Source organism: Bos grunniens, chromosome 8 (assembly GCF_055505025.1).
Source record: "Bos grunniens cultivar Pamir isolate PY7600 chromosome 8, Bosgru_T2T1.0, whole genome shotgun sequence".
NCBI classification, from domain to species: domain Eukaryota; kingdom Metazoa; phylum Chordata; class Mammalia; order Artiodactyla; family Bovidae; genus Bos; species Bos grunniens.
In genome coordinates this window covers 83580430-83594286 of record NC_141172.1, presented here as the reverse complement: position 1 = coordinate 83594286, position 13857 = coordinate 83580430, and the positions used below count along the sequence as shown (strand labels likewise).

The 13857-nt window shown below is 38.0% G+C and overlaps 1 protein-coding gene and 1 non-coding gene across 4 annotated transcripts in view; both read left to right on the top strand.

The window, feature by feature from the left end:
- The first annotated feature begins 4 nt into the window (after window positions 1–4).
- IARS1 (isoleucyl-tRNA synthetase 1) overlaps window positions 5–13857 on the top strand; it is an 81214-nt gene continuing 67361 nt past the window's right edge. For 2 of the 3 annotated variants that reach the window (XM_086315585.1, XM_086315583.1), the window contains exons 1-5: window positions 5–71; window positions 7970–8096; window positions 8748–8904; window positions 9164–9283; window positions 11566–11648. Coding sequence is in view for 2 of the 3 variants with exons in the window: in XM_086315583.1 (XP_086171709.1) it covers window positions 7978–8096; window positions 8748–8904; window positions 9164–9283; window positions 11566–11648 (479 nt within the window). In the remaining variant the exon portion in view is untranslated. Of the gene's footprint in view, window positions 104–7969; window positions 8097–8747; window positions 8905–9163; window positions 9284–11565; window positions 11649–13857 lie in introns of all 3 variants that reach the window. The other variant, XM_086315584.1, reaches the window with a different exon arrangement.
- LOC147367575 (small nucleolar RNA SNORA84) lies at window positions 3360–3492 on the top strand. Its single transcript, XR_015132222.1, has one exon. It is a non-coding gene; the product is annotated as a small nucleolar RNA SNORA84 (small nucleolar RNA).

Here is a 13857-nt window from a genome sequence, read left to right as displayed (position 1 = left end):
GGACATTGCATCACCCGGCCAAGACATAGACTGGTTTCTTTCAGAGCTACGCCGTCCTGCAGGCCGCTAAGGTACGCTCGGCCCTGCTCGTGGGGCCCCTCAGGTACTCCCTGTCTTGCCCGTGGGGCTCCTCAGGTCACCTTGTCCTGCCCACGGGCCCCTCAGATACGCCCCTTGCTGCCCACGGGGACCCATGGTCCCCTCTGGTTCACAAGAATTTTTTTTTAATGTTTATTGGGGGCCGTGGGTTAGTACGTGCATATCCGTTTCCAAGGAAAAGATTGGGAGACGGTCTAAATGGGGCGAAAGAATCCAACCAGATACCAGTCCTGGCTCAGCGGTTTGACCGAGCGTTACAAACCTTGCAAGTTACTCAGCTTCAGCCTGGGATACTGGTAACTAACACTTGCGCCGTTGAGTGACTCAGAGAATTTGGTGTGATCAAGCTCACTGGAGAAGTTCAGAAGGTGGATGAAATTACTTGAAAGTCTAGGTATTCATAAGAACAAATCAAGTCTTAGGTTCCCATAATGAGCATGTATTGCTGGGTGTCTGGGTATTGCTGGTAAGTAAGCGCGGCGTCTCCCGTATAACAGTCTTTAATACAATAATTCAGGGGCCCAGATGAGGACCAGTTCTTCGGTGGGAGAAGAAGGCTTCTCAAGAACTGCAGTGGTTTTGGCCCTGAAAATGAATAGTAACTGGAGGAGTAGGTGCAGAGGACTGTAGTATAATGTATAGCAGGATTTTACGTTGTGTGTGATTCAGGAGATGAGGAATTGCTGTATTCACTGTAGCTTCGTGTGAGGAGCAAGTGGGAGACGATGTTTAACTTCCAGCCTTATGAATTTATGATTTTCTTCTTTAGTGAAGTGGTGTTTGAAATGAATACATGAAGGAAGATGAGGGTTTTTTTTAGGTGGGACAGTATTAGTTTTTGCATTCATTCAGGAGTTGCTGAGAAGAAAGGCAGGATGAAACTAGAGGCAAAGCAGTTGATTTAGGGATTTTAGTAAATAAGATGAGCTTTTAAAAATTATCGGTAAAATAGTGGACAAAATATCCTTTTCATAAGTGATTATTAAAGAGTGAATTATAGGGAACAGGAGGCACCTCAATGTAGATTGCACTCTATTTATTTATTTATTTATTTATTTTTCTAATTATTTTTGGAAAGATGATTTAGTGACTGGGCAAAGGCAGTAAGAGTAGCATTTGTGAACGAAGAAGTAGTAATAGTTTCCATAGATGTTAAGTAATTGCTGTGATTTAGCATTGCGAGTATTTACAACTTTTATTTTACAGATGATGGAATTGAAGTTTAAAGGTTGAATAACTTTTCCTATAAGCCACATATTAAGTTGTGGCACCAAAACCGTCACATTCCAAAGCCAACCCTCTTAATCATTCTTGCCAAGAGAAGCCCATGGAGTGGGATAGATTGGAAGATCAATTGGGAGGAGTATCACTAAGGATGCTGACAAAGGGATTCGTTTAAATATTTTTGAGCACCTATGCTGTGTAAGCACACAGTAAGACATAAAATAGTAAGAGGTTAGTGAAATGCTTCTGCCAGCAACAAGTTTACAGTTGAATTGGAGAGACATGCAATATAAATAAACCTTGATGTGTAGGAGAGGAACAGATTCTGGGGACTGGGAATATTTAATTTTGAAAAAGGTGGATTGGTAAATTCCCATAGAGCAGAGTACATTTATGCTAAGTAGTGCTAGAGTACTTAAGAGAAAGGGCCTGAAACTGGAAAGCAGTTATGTCAGCCAAAAGTTTTGTTTCTCAGCAGTATCTAAGAATGTGATATAATTTGGAGTTCGAGTTTTGTAAGAGTAAAGAAAAGGTCAAGAGCAGGAATTGTAGGTAAGATCATGGTGCCCCAGTGAAAAGCCTGAACAGAAACCACTGGGAGTAAGGAACCACTGGATTTTTTTTTTTAATACAGAAATGGTACTTCCAGAACTTTTCCATTAGGAAGGTGGTGTGCAGGATATATAGTATTTATTTTTCTCTTGTCATGTCCGACTCTTTGTGACTTCATGGACTGTAGCTTGCCAGGCTCCTCTGTCCATGGAATTCTCCAAGCAAGAGTACTGGTATGGGTAGCCATTCCCTCCTCCAGGGGATCTTCCCTACCCAGGGATCAAACCTGGGTCTCCCATATTCCAGACAGATTCTTTACTTTCTGAGCCACCAGGGAAACTTGATAAAGTTAATGACATACTCAAAAATAACCAAAACAGTAATATGAAGTAAATAAAAATCTGTTCCTTCACACTTTCCCCATCATATCCTAATCTTTGGTGGTAGCCATTGTTTGGTGGGTAGCCTTCTAAATTAAGTACAAAATTGCTTAAACATAAACTTAGTATATATATGTATATTTTCTAATCACTTGAAAATAATATTTTGCATATAGTATAAATTACTATCAGCAACTGTGACTCACTGTTTTTCAGCATGTTTAAGTAATATGTATGCTTACATATTTTGGTTTATTATTTTTACTGCCTGCGTGGTATTGATGTAACATAGTTTATTTTAGGCTATTACCTATTCATGGATATTTAAATTGTTTTCAGATATTTGTCTATAGACGTGCTTCAGTCGATATCTTTGTACATATTTTACACATTTGCGTAAGTATATCTCTGGCTTGCTGCTGCTGCTGCTTAGTCGCTTCAGTCGTGTCTGACTCTGCGACCCCATAGACGCAGCCCATCAGGCTCCTCTGTCCCTGGGCTTCTCCAGGCCAGAATACTGGAGTGGGTTGCCATTTCCTTCTCCACTGCATGCCTCTCTGGCTTATATGTTAATAAGATATAAGTTGTTTTTAAAAAAGACTGGAGATGGACCCACCATTGGGGTTAAATTTGACTTAATGTAACAGGTTATGGAAATCTGGGAATGAGGAAGACAGAATAGAGAAATTAGAAGACTTAGAAGTCAGACCCATGTAACTTGGTGATCTTTTGGATGTGGGGATCATCTGGTTGTATTAAAGGTGACTCAGAAATTTCAGGTAATGGGAAGAAATAGTGGAACTACTAGAACTACTAGATATTAAAAATGGGAGCAAGTATGGTAAAGATCATGAGATTTATTTTTAAATTTTTTTGGTGTGCTTTTCCAAGATATGTTGAGGAAAATACAAGTAAAGGTCAAGGAGAGGGTATCTAGAAATTGCTGAACAGGATGTTGAGGCTAAAGAGGTCAGGAGTCATGGAATAGGGAAGATAGTGGAGACCTTGAATTATAGTTGAAAGGAAGAAGAGGAGATTGCTTCCCTGAGCATGACCTGGTAAGGTTAATCCCCCTCCTCTTTCTGCTCCCACTTTTACCCACAAGCCCTGTGGTTACTGGATGCTGTTGTGCAGGTACAGCTCTCCAGTGGATATGAGGGGCTAGAGCAATCCTGTGATATATGCATGGGGGCTGTTTCTCCTCAGCAGCTGCCATAGCCCGGTCACTGATACATGACACTTCCTGGAATCAGATCAGATCAGATCAGTCGCTCAGTCATGTCCGACTCTTTGCGACCCCATGAATTGCAGCATGCCGGGCCTCCCTGTCCATCACCAACTCCCGGAGTTCACTCAGACTCACGTCCATTGAGTCGGTGATGCCATCCAGCCATCTCATCCTCTGTCATCCCCTTCTCCTTCTGCCCCCAATCCCTCCCAGCATCAGAATCTTTTCCAACGAGTCAACTCTATGCATGAGGTGGCCAAAGTAGTGGAGTTTCAGCTTCAGCATCATTCCTTCCAAAGAAATCCCAGGGCTGATCTCCTTCAGAATGGACTGGTTGGATCTCCTTGCAGTCCAAGGGACTCTCAAGAGTCTTCTCCAACACCACAGTTCAAAAGCATCAATTCTTCAGCGCTCAGCCTTCTTCACAGTCCAACTCTCACATCCATACATGACCACAGGAAAAACCATAGCCTTGACTAGACGAACCTTTGTTGGCAAAGTAATGTCTCTGCTTTTGGATATGCTATCTAGGTTGGTCATAACTTTCCTTCCAAGGAGTAAGCGTCTTTTAATTTCATGGCTGAAGTCACCATCTGCAGTGATTTTGGAGCCCAGAAAAATAAAGTCTGACACTGTTTCCACTGTTTCCCCATCTATTTCCCATGAAGTGGTGGGACCGGATGCCATGATCTTCGTTTTCTGAATGTTGAGCTTTAAGCCAACTTTTTCACTCTCCTCTTTCACTTCCATCAAGAGGCTTTTTAGTTCCTCGAATAGTCAGTGCCATTACATGGGGTGTTTGTATTTGGTCTAATGATGCAGTGGTTCTTAATCTCTGGAGATGTAGAGGCTCACTGGAAATTGTATATAACTCTAAAGCCATCTTCACAGAAAGCTTAACTCTCATTTTCTTAGAAAAAAAAAAAAAGGAAAAATGTTCAGATAAATAAAATAACAGAACAGTTTAAGAGAAGGACTTAAATTTTGATGTGCATTCTCATCCCCTCAGATCTTGTTAAAATGTAGATTTGGACTCCTTAATCTGAGGAAGGGCTGATGAGTCTACTCCAGTCAACTTTTATAGATGCTGGAATAATAGGACCAGCCTTGACGAGCATTAAGAGTGACAGACATAAATGTGTTGATATCTGAAGATCTGTTAGTCTTCAGATATAACCTCTTTAAGTTTAAACTGGCCTCTAATAAGGTTGTCACTAATCCAATAGGACACCTACTACATCAGTAAATGCACAGACTTTAACGCCTCTCTCCATCCTTGAAAGTCTGTGAGTTATAACAAGAGCTGAAGATCCAAAATGCCTTTCAACTTTTGTTTAATAATATTTAATGGCACACTCTTCGGAGAAGGCAATGGCACCCCACTCCAGTACTCTTGCCTGGAAAATCCCATGGATGGAGGAGCTTGGTAGGCTGCAGTCCATGGGGTCGAGAAGAGTCGGACACGACTGAGCAACCTCACTTTCACTTTTTACTTTCATGCATTGGAGAAGGAAGTGGCAACCCACTCCAGTGTTCTTGCCTGGAGAATCCCAGGGATGGGGAGCCTGGTGGGCTGCTGTCTATGGGGTCGCACAGAGTCAGACACGATTGAAGCGACTTAGCAGCAGCAGTAGCAGCAGCAGCAATGGCACACACTCTGGGGCTTCCCAGGTAGCTCTAGTAGTAAGTATGTATCCTGCCTGCCAATGCAGGATACATAAGAGATGCAGGTTCAGTCTCTGGGTTGGTAAGATCCCCTGGAGGAGGGCATGACAGCCCACTCCAGTATTCTTGCCTGGAGAATCCCATGGACAGAGGAGCCTGGCAGGCTACAGTCCATAGGGTCGCACAGAGTTGGGGATGACTAAGGCGACTTAGCATGCACACATGCATGCAAATGGCTTACTCTAATCAGAAAATGGATAGTAGAATTAAATGGCACACATGTTCTTCCTTATTTTTTTCCTGTATAAAACTCAAAGGCACTCTCACATCTCAAAAATGAATAAAAGAGGGACAAAAGGAGAAATACTGCTTGTAACAAACTTTAAAAACAACTTTTTCTAATGTTAAAAATATTAATTAAACAGATCACTCATTTCCGTGTGTGACTCAGACTTCTGTGGCATAAATCTCATTTTCTGTAGATTTTCACTTATGTACAAAATCAATATCCTTTTGAGTTTTTAATCCCTTGTCTTGGCTGCCAGGAAGCTTACAGTCATATCTTGAATTAGTGTTGGTAATTTAGACCAAGGATCTGCATGATTTAAATTTTCCCTGGTCTTGAATTTCCATATAATTTTAATTTGATTCCCTAATTTTATTTTTAATCAGTTTGTGTATTTGCCATTTCGTGGTCAGTCCTTTAGTTTGTCTCTTCACATTCTCTGTCAAATAAAATAGAATAAAAATGAGTTAACATAGTGAGAACTATATCTTTGAAATTCCATAATTTCTACCATTGCTTTATATACGTAGCTTTTTTTTTTTAATTAAAAAAAAATTTTTATGGCATAGTTCAGTTATGGTGCTTAGGCTTTGATTTTTCAGAATTGGTTGAAGTATGTCAATCTCTGAGCTTCTAGAGTCAATTATCTCAGATTGTTATTTGAGTTCTTAAGGTTTTCCGCCTTCTCTGTTTTCTCATTATTAGCGTTCCTATCCCATTGTAATCTGATGTTGGCCTGGAAATCTGATCACCAACCTTATTAAAATTATAAAGTGAGAATAAATAGGCTTTGAGGAGAAATGGACTCAAGGATGCTCAGTAGATAGTTAAACCACTAGATAGTTAAACCCAGACTGATCAGGTATTTCTGAATGAGGTTGTTAACTTCTGAAAAAGACACTAAGACCTCTCAGTAGGCACTAAATCAGAGAGGCATAGGGTTTGTCCTTTACAAAATTCATGAGTAAGTAGCACAATTGATAAAATGTAAAATTAAAATAATCTTGGAATTATTTGAATGTAATTCTTATCTTTTTAGCTTTAACATTTTTTAAGGTTTTGCCTGTTTTCCTCAGATTAGTTTGATTCGACAAAAGTGACTGTAGGTAAGAATTTTACCTACTTTGAGATTTATTTTTTCAGAATATTAATGAATTTTTAGTATCATTACAATTGGCAAGGTTTTCTTTTCTTTTAAGAAATGTGTGGTCTGTGATTACTAAATGTTATACTGTAGCTGAAGAATAAATGAGTGTGAATTGGATATAAATTTTGAAATTTAAAAGTACCATATGTTTTTACTTCATACCATATACAAAAATAACTCAAGATGGATCAGTGACCTAACCATAAGAGCTAAAACATCACAACCTTGTTGTTGGTAGTGATTTCTTAGATATGACACTGAAAGTTCAAGTAACAAAACCAGTAAATAATCTGAACTTCACCAAAATTAAAAGTATTTGTGCTTCAAAAAATAGACTATGAAGAAAATAAGAAACAAGCTGTGGAATGGGAAAATTTTGTTTGCAAATCCTGTAACTGATAAGGGGCTTATATCTAGAATGTATAAAGAAGTCTTACAATTTAGCAGTAAAAAGACAGCCCAATTAAACAGTAGGCAAAAGATGAGTAGACATTTCTCCAAAGAAGGTATAAAACGACCAATAAGCTCGGCATCACTAATCATTAGGGAAATGGAAATCAAAAGCACAGTGAGATAGTACTTTATACCACCTAGGATTTCATATAATCCAAAGATGGACAATAAGGAGTGAGGATGTAGAGAAATTGGAATCTTATTCTCTGCTAGGAGAATGTACAATGACACAGCAGCTTTGGAACACATTTTGGCAGTTTCTCAAAAAGTTGAACACAGTTACCATAACCCAGCAGTTTCACTTCTAGGTATTTACCTAAGAGCTGAAAACCTACGTCCACATAAAAGCTGCCCTCTCCAAAAGTGAAAACAATGCTAATGTCCATGAACTGAGGAATTTAATAAAGAAAAAGTGTCATATCTGTAAAATGAATTATTATTCAGCCGTAAATGAAAAATGAAGTACGAGTACGTGTTACAACATGGATGAACCTCGAAAACATAATTCTAAGTAAAAGAAGCCAGGCCCAGTAGTCTGTATATACGTAATTTCATTTATGTGAAATGTCCAAAATAGGAAGATCTAGAAAGAAGGCAGAACATTCACCAGAAGTCTAGTGAAGAAGAGGATGGAGAATGACTGCTAATGTTTGCATTTTTTGGGAAGGCTGAAGAGGGAATAGTGATGAAAATGTTTTGAAATTAGAGAGTGATGGTGGTTGCACAGTCTTGTGTATATACTTTAAAAAGAAAAAGGCAAAAGTGAATTGTACACTTTAAAAGGGTGAACTTTATGGTATGTGAACTTTACCTTTAAAAAGTTTAAAGTACCATGTAGTATCATGGCTAGTGATAGGAACGTTCATTTTAATGTATGGTACTCTGTTATTCCTCGACTTCTCCTCTGAGAATAAAAAATTTGATTTCTCTTGCAGTGACAAAAATGGTTCAACAAGTTCCAGAAAACATCAGTTTTCCTGCTGAAGAAGAGAAAATCTTGCAGTTTTGGTCTGACTTTAATTGTTTCCAGGAATGCTTAAAGCAATCAAAACATAGGCCAAAGTATGTGAATTTCTTTGGTAAAGGTATAGTCTAAAAATAATCATTTTTCAGAATTTCCTACCTCTTTATATATCTCAGTAGTAGATATATGTTGAATGAATGAGTTCTTAATTACTAGAGGTAGATTTAGTTTCTTAAAGAGGTCTTCCAAATAGTTTATATGTCAAGTCTCTTCCTTTCCACTTTTCTTATTATTACCATTCTCATTTAAGCATTTAGACAAGCAGAGTGTAGTAGCTTCCTATTGGGGTTCTTCCTACCTCTAGTCTTCATTCACCTAAAAACCAGTCTTTTCTTTAATTACTGTTTTTATCATGTGTCTCTTCTGCTCAAAAAACCTTATAATAGCTGTTTTTTGGCTTATTTTACAGATAATCTAACTTACGAGCAGGATGAATAATTTCCTTTAGATCATAGAACTAATAAACGAAGAATGGATGGTCTAATGCAGGTCTCTCCAAATGGTCATAATTAGCCTTTTTGAATGCAAGGCCTCCAGTAGATATCTAATCAGTTATGTCTGAGTTTCCTAGCCTTGCAGCTTTTCTTCTCCCCAAAGACTCTACTGTTAGAGTTGCGGTCTATAGTAAAATGCTGTCTTAGTTTTTGCTGTCTATTTTAAAGTAACAACAAATTTTTCTTACCTCTTAGATTTACCTTCTATGATGGGCCTCCTTTTGCAACTGGACTGCCTCACTATGGACATATACTTGCAGGGACAATTAAAGATATAGTTACAAGATATGCTCACCAGAGTGGGTTTCACGTTGACAGAAGATTTGGCTGGGATTGTCATGGTTTACCTGTGGTATGTTTGAGTCATCAGCCATATTATGTTCTGATATTTTAAAATAAGCATTATATTTCAATATATAATATGTTAAAATATGAATTTTTACTATAATCAGATATTATTCAACTTTATTTCTATAATAGTATGTACAGTTCATTTTCTCTATAGATTTTCTGAGAACTAATTTTTTTAAATCCCTTTTATTTTCTAGCTTTGTTGAATTGCATTTATGTCATAGGGCAGGGATGTTAACAATCTTAATGCAAATTTTCAGGAATATGAAATTGATAAGACCCTGGGAATCAGAGGACCAGAGGATGTAGCCAAATTGGGGATTGCAGAGTATAACAGTCAGTGCCGAGCAATTGTGATGCGATACTCTACTGAATGGAAGGTATAGTTTGTTGTTTTAAGTAGAATTTTTTTAAAAAACTAGTTTTTTAAAGGGGAGTTGAAATACTTTATGATCATTTGTGCTTTTTATGACATGCACCCAAAGTTGACTGTCCTCTTTAAAAGACTGTTTAGCTTCCATCTTCAACTTCATTACCTAAACTGTTATGCTGAACCCTCTCTTTTCTGATTTCTGTGTTCCTGATTGATCTTCCAAATTTAATCTCCTACCTACCCACAGTGTATGACAGGAATCATGCTGTCCTAGTAAACAGATTAACTAGAATGTTGCAATTTTAAAATTCAGATGTTAAAAATAATTCACATTTGGACTCATGGTTGTTATATTAGCTTGATTCCCATCTTGCCCACTGCTTTTCTAGTCATAGAGCTCCCACAGCTGATGCATTTACGTATTATAACTGTCAAGTCTGGCAGAGCTCTTATCTTCTCTTAATTCTGATGGGCTTAGAAACAAAGGTCTTCAACTTCCCCTTTCCTCCCTGCCTCTCGGATTGTTGTACAACTGTACAGATACCTGTATGGGCTTCCCTGGTGGCTCAGAGGTTAAAGCATCTGCCTGGAATGCGGGAGACCCGGGTTTGATCCCTGGGTCGGGAAGATCCCCTGGAGAAGGAAATGGCAACCCACTCCAGTATTCTTGCCTGGAGAATCCCATGGAGGGAGGAGCCTGGTAGGCTGCAGTCCATGGGGTCGCAAAGAGTCGGACATGACTGAGAAACTTCACTTCACTTCACTTCACAGATACCTGTACAATTCAGAAACATGTCTGGCTTTTATTTTTTTCCATCTTCATGATCTTACCACTTTTTCAAATTTGCTGTTCCTGCCAGTGGTATCAGTCTTCCAGACTTCAAATTTTAGTCATCATGACCTGTTCAAATGTCAAATTCAAGCAAACTTTTCTTAATATCTCTTATCTGCTAAGTCACTTCAGTCATGTCTGACTCTGTGCGACCCCATAGACAGCAGCCCACTAGGCTCCTCTGTCCCTGGGATTCTCCAGGCAAGAATACTGGAGTGGGTTGCCATTTCCTTCTCCATTGCGTGAAAGTGAAAAGTGAAAGTGAAGTCACTCAGTCGTGCCGGACTCTTAGTGACCCCATGGACTGCGGCCTACCAAGCTCCTCCATCCATGGGATTTTCCAGGCAAGAGTACTGGAGTGGGTTGCCATTGCCTTCTCCAGTCTCTTATCTAGACATTTCTTTTCATTCGTACAGCCTAGTCTTTCAGCCACCATGGTCTTCATTTCTATAACAATCTAATAATTGGTCTCTTGCTCGTGTTCTTTCCACTTAGCTTGCCAAGTTATTTCTCTCAAGACTATTTATTGTGCTCTTTCTGCTCAAAACTTATTTTTATTGTTTAATGAAATTTGATTTCACCAACCTAAAAATCAAAGCTCCTTAATTTTCTCCTAACCTAACTTTTCTGAATCTACGTTTATTGCCTGGTCACTAATAGGGGAACGTCCTGATGATTATAATATACATGTGGGCTTTTTTCCCCCCCAAAAAATAGTATAAAGAGCCTCTGTACCAATCACCCACTTCCCAAAAGCTAACCTTTAATGACTATGGTATAATTATCAAAATCAGGAAATTAACATTGATACAACATTATACACCTATTCAGATTTAACCAGTGTCCACTAATTCTTATTTCTGATGCAAGATCCAGTCTAGGAATACAGATTTCATTTAGTTGTCATATCTCTGCAGTCTCTTTCAATCTGGGACATTCCTTCAGTCTTTTGTCTTCCTGACCCTGTGACTTTTAAAGAATACAGAAATTCCCTCAATGTCTGGTATTTCCTCATGATTCAGTTTGGGCTATACTTTTTTGGCAAAAATGCCTAAGAAGTAACATCAAGCCCTCTTAGTCTGTCATACCAGAAGGCACACAGTGCTGATATGTCTCGTTGGCATTGTTAATGTTGTTCACTAAGGTGATTCTGTGAAGTTTCTCCACTGTCAGGTTTCAGGTTTTCCTTTGTAGTTAGTAAGTACCCTGTTTCTTATCACACTGTGACTCATTAATTTTAGCAACCATTGATGATTCATGCCAGCAACGGTTAGATCTGCAGTGTTGGACATTTGGTAGCTTTGGTAGACTTTTATGAGTTGTTTACAATATAGATTTACTTGAACTATTGATTGTTCTTCCAAAATCATCATATATAATGAAAATTGCTATGTAATAACATGTCATTGTCTAAAAACTCTAATATTCCTATTTTTTTAATATTCACATGTCTTAAGTCTACTATTACCAGACTTGGCCGATGGATTGACTTTGACAATGACTACAAAACTCTGTATCCACAATTCATGGAATCTGTTTGGTAAGTTTATTTGACGGTATAACTATAATGACTGTTCTATTATATTAGTTAGTAGAGAGATGCTCTAGTATGAATCAGCTTTTTTCATAGTTACCTGAAATCTTTAGGAATTGGTTTGTTTTTTCCTTTGTTTTTAAAGACTTAATTTTGCTATGAACCTAAAAATGCTCTAAAAAGATGAAAAAAGAGGAAGATACAGAGATTTCCCACATGCTTTGTGCCTCCACACATACAGAGCCTCCTCTATTATTAACATCCCCCGCCAGAGTGGTACGTTTGTTACAATTCATGAACCTGTATTGAGGGATCATAATCAACTGAAGTCCAGAGTTTCCATTAGGGTTCCCTCCTCTTGTACATTCTTTGGATTTGGACAGATAATGTGATGACATACTTTCCATAATTCTGCTATCATACAGAGTATTTATATTCCCTGAAATTCTACAGTACTATTCATTCCTTCCACTCCAAAATTTATTTTTAAATTCAGTATATTTTAGATTCTAAGAAGGTATTAATGATACTTGAATTTTTGATGTGTACTTGAATTTTTTACTGAGAGAAATTATATATGCAGTCACTGTTTCCTAACAGATTCAAAATTAATTTTGCTTCCTTTAACTGTAAATAAGAATTGTTGCAATGCCAGTTTTGATAGGTAATTTAACTTGAGCTTCCTACAGTAGTCTGAGAATCATTACATATCATTAATTGGCAAACAATTATTATGGCTACAAAATGCCCTGTGTACATAACTCAGACCTTGAGGAAGTCCTGCTTTTGTTAAGTTATGTATAATTACAGGTGAGTTGCAGAGATCTTTTGTAGGATTCTTTTTTTTTTTGGCCCTACACTGAAGTGCTTGTGCTTCTTACTGTCTCCTGTCTCCCTGATTACATCTCTATTAGTCAAGATCTGTTGCACATGCTTGGCACATGTCCTTTGAGGAGCTAGATATCTAGGGCAGTTCTCAGACCCTCTGACTCTAATGTACCCCTGTGAGCGCATCTCCAGACCCATGTATCCAAGGGTAGAAGTTGATTAAATTCTCTGACAAGGCAGGAACTTTGGACAGGAACTTTCTTCCTATTTCGCTGACAAGCTGGAGTTCTCATGACTAGTGCATTGTAAAAAAGCAGGGTTTCTGTTAAATATCTGAAAAAGAAGGTATTCTTTATGCTCTAGATCAGCATTTAAGTATTTAGCACTTAAATGTGGTTGGTATGACTGAGAATGAGTTTCTAATTTTAGTAAATTTAAATGAGCACGTGTGGCTAGTGCTACCACAGTAGACAGTGCAGCTTTACATCGTACTTCTTTATTTACATTCAAACATATTTCAGTCAGGGGAAGACCATTCAAAGCCTCTCAGCATTAGAATGTTAGTTATTCCTGAGGAACATGTTGGCATATAAATAAGGCACATAAACCTAGCGTGAATATAAAAATAATAGTAGGTGATACATTTAAAATGATAATGATGATAATTTGGTTTGAGTTGGTACTTTTGAGTATATATTAAGTACGTCCATATCCCTTTTCCCAGATGATTCAGAAAGTCCTGTGAATTGGGGTCAGACCCTGTTGGAGGTAAAGGCAAGTGACTGTGATTTCTCTGAGATCACTCAGCGAGTTATATGGCTCTTAGGCTTGAATCTGGGTCTTAATGATATCAAATCTGACAGTTCCTCTGGTCTCCTGTGAATGTACTTGAATCAGAGTATATCATTTAAAGTTTAAACTTGGGATATTTGTTAAAAGACACCAGGCTTTCAGACTTTATCCAAAGTCAAGGAAATTTGATTACCATGAAAATTTGTGCACAGTTTTTTCACAAAAATGTATTTTAGCATATGGGAGAGAATTTAATTCATTTATTGTTCCAAGTACTTAGGACTCAAACTACAAAAATGAGTTAAATAAAGGCAGAATTAAGTAAGGATTCCCACCAAATGCATTCTTGTATCCGTCTGGAAAAGGTGACTGGTTACCACAGGAGAACCTGGGATGACTGTTTTGCAGTGTCTTGGTGTATTTAGCATAAAGCAACATGCTTCAGTGTTTAATAAACATTCTTGACTGACTAAAGGAGAGATATCTGATCCTAATCCCAATTATTTCTACTTAAGCCTTTGTAAAACTGTCCATTATAGTGAAATTTAAACAGTACACCAGAAGAGTATGAAGAAAAACAAAAAACCTAAAATCC